The following is a 1,926-nucleotide window of genomic DNA, read 5'->3' as shown; positions in this document are numbered from 1 at the left end:
CCAATATCTGTCAAACTTCACCTTCATTTTTGATGCCATAATTTTGACATCAATGTCATCAACTCCAATCCATTCATCAATTGCCAACTTGATTTGGCAAATATGTGAGAAGAAAATATTGATAGTAGGATATAAAGTTCCTGAAACAACTCCGTAGCATCAAAAAAATCTCTAATTTCGAACAAATATCCTTAACTTTGGACCACTCTTCTTCGGTGGGGACTCTTTTATACAAAGTCTCGTGTTGTTTCAAATGAGGAAATGCATCTTTATAAATCAATGCAGTGTTACGCATTAAGTAGGTAGAGTTCCATCGAGTTTTAGAATCAAGTTTTAGTTTTTTAGTGCTTGAAAATTTCAATTGACGTGCGGCCTCAACAAACTTTTCATCTCTTTTTGGGGTTGCTGTCCAAAATGACAAACTATATATATCGAATTTTTTCAATGCTATCATTGATCAAATCCAACCCATCCCTCACTACCAAGTTCAAAATATGTGCACAACACCGCATGTGAAATAATTTTCCTTCTAAGATAAGTGAACTAGGAGGAATCTTGTCTAGGATGACTTCAATCATAGCATCATTAGTAGTGCAATTGTCAACAGTCAAAGTAGACAACTTACATTCCAAATTTCAATCCAACAAGCAATCAACGAAAGCATTTGCAAGCACCTCAGCAGTATGTGGACAAGGAACATATATAAATCTAAAAAAAAACAATAATAATAATAGTTAATAATAGTATTAAGTTACCAATAATAAATACAGGTATAATGACAATTACCTCACAAGACGACTTTGCAATTTCCATGAAGCATCAATGAAGTGTGAAGTGATGGCCATGAATCCTCTTCTTTGATTACTCGACATCCATATATCGGTTGTCAATGTAATTCGGCTTCCATTTGATTCCATTAATTTCATTGTTTTATCCCTTTGATACTCAAAAATCCTAATGATATCACTCTTGATTGTATCTCGTGAAACCACTCTAAATAATGGTTGTAAAGCATGAGAGTACCTTTTAAAGCCCACATGTTGAACCATAGATAGTGGGTAGTCATGCAACACAATCATATTTGCAAGCTCTTCCCTCGCTTGATTTTGGTCGAAAGTGTAAGTACCAGGCTTCATCGACCCATCATTAGATTTTGTAGGATTCAATATAGATTGGTTTATGGTCTTTTGTTTCTTATACAAACATGACTTCATATGGTCAAGCAAATGCTTAGTCCCAGTCTTACAATCGGGACACATTGCTTTCCGTTTCCCACCAACGTACTTCTCTTCAAAATGATCCCATACAGGTGATTTGTGTTTCCTATTGTTTCTGGAATTTACCTCAATATTTTCCTCAACAGAAGTATGATTTGACTTCGATATTACCTCATTTTCAACTCCTACATTGGGACTTGTTTGGATAGGAGGAGCACTTGCACTTTCACCTACTGTTGGAGCACTTTGGGTTGTTGGAGCAGACCCCATTGTTGGACTTGGAGCATTTCCTGCTGATGGAGCAGCACCTACTGTTGGAGTAGTCCCAATTGATGGATTCTCCTTCTCCATCACAATTCTGGAACATAAATAATGTGAAATAATTAAATGAAAAGAAAATCAGCAACCTAAATACAAGTAACAGTCGCAGAACTTGAACAATAGGGAGTAGTAGAAGATTTCTACACTTAACTTGAAAAATTGAGAACGTTAAATTTTAAAAAAAGAGTCAATATTAACACCATCCTACAAACATATAATCAAGAAAGAAAGATAAGACTTGAAAAAGTCTATAAGCTCATGGACACAATAAATATCTCAATATCAAATTCACAGCAATTGAGACTATTTCTAAGTATATCTTTCAATTTAACACCTTAAGCATTAATTCCAAAAGTCTCTATTTGGTTTACTTGTTTGGTTAATGGAT

General features: G+C 34.7%; 1 protein-coding gene across 1 annotated transcript; it reads right to left on the bottom strand.

The window, feature by feature from the left end:
- Positions 1-635: 635 nt before the first annotated feature.
- Positions 636-1,568, bottom strand: LOC119996941 (zinc finger BED domain-containing protein RICESLEEPER 3-like). The gene is made up of 2 exons (XM_038843719.1): positions 787-1,568; positions 636-708 (listed from the first exon to the last, which is right to left on the bottom strand). Exons 1-2 carry the CDS (start codon positions 1,566-1,568, stop codon positions 636-638), a joined length of 855 nt encoding a protein of 284 aa, XP_038699647.1.
- Positions 1,569-1,926: the final 358 nt, after the last annotated feature.

This window comes from Tripterygium wilfordii, chromosome 4 (genome assembly GCF_013401445.1).
Source record: "Tripterygium wilfordii isolate XIE 37 chromosome 4, ASM1340144v1, whole genome shotgun sequence".
Classification (NCBI taxonomy): domain Eukaryota; kingdom Viridiplantae; phylum Streptophyta; class Magnoliopsida; order Celastrales; family Celastraceae; genus Tripterygium; species Tripterygium wilfordii.
Note: the sequence above shows the minus strand (reverse complement) of the source record. Positions and strands in the feature narration are given on the sequence as shown.

Excerpts from the sequence above, each read along its gene's own strand:
- LOC119996941 (XM_038843719.1), bottom strand. The coding sequence starts at position 1,568 with ATGGAGAAGGAGAATCCATCAATTGGGACTACTCCAACAGTAGGTGCT. Across the intron at positions 709-786 it reads TTGCAAAGTCGTCTTGTGAG|ATTTATATATGTTCCTTGTC; the intron begins GTAATTGTCATT and ends GTTTTTTTTTAG.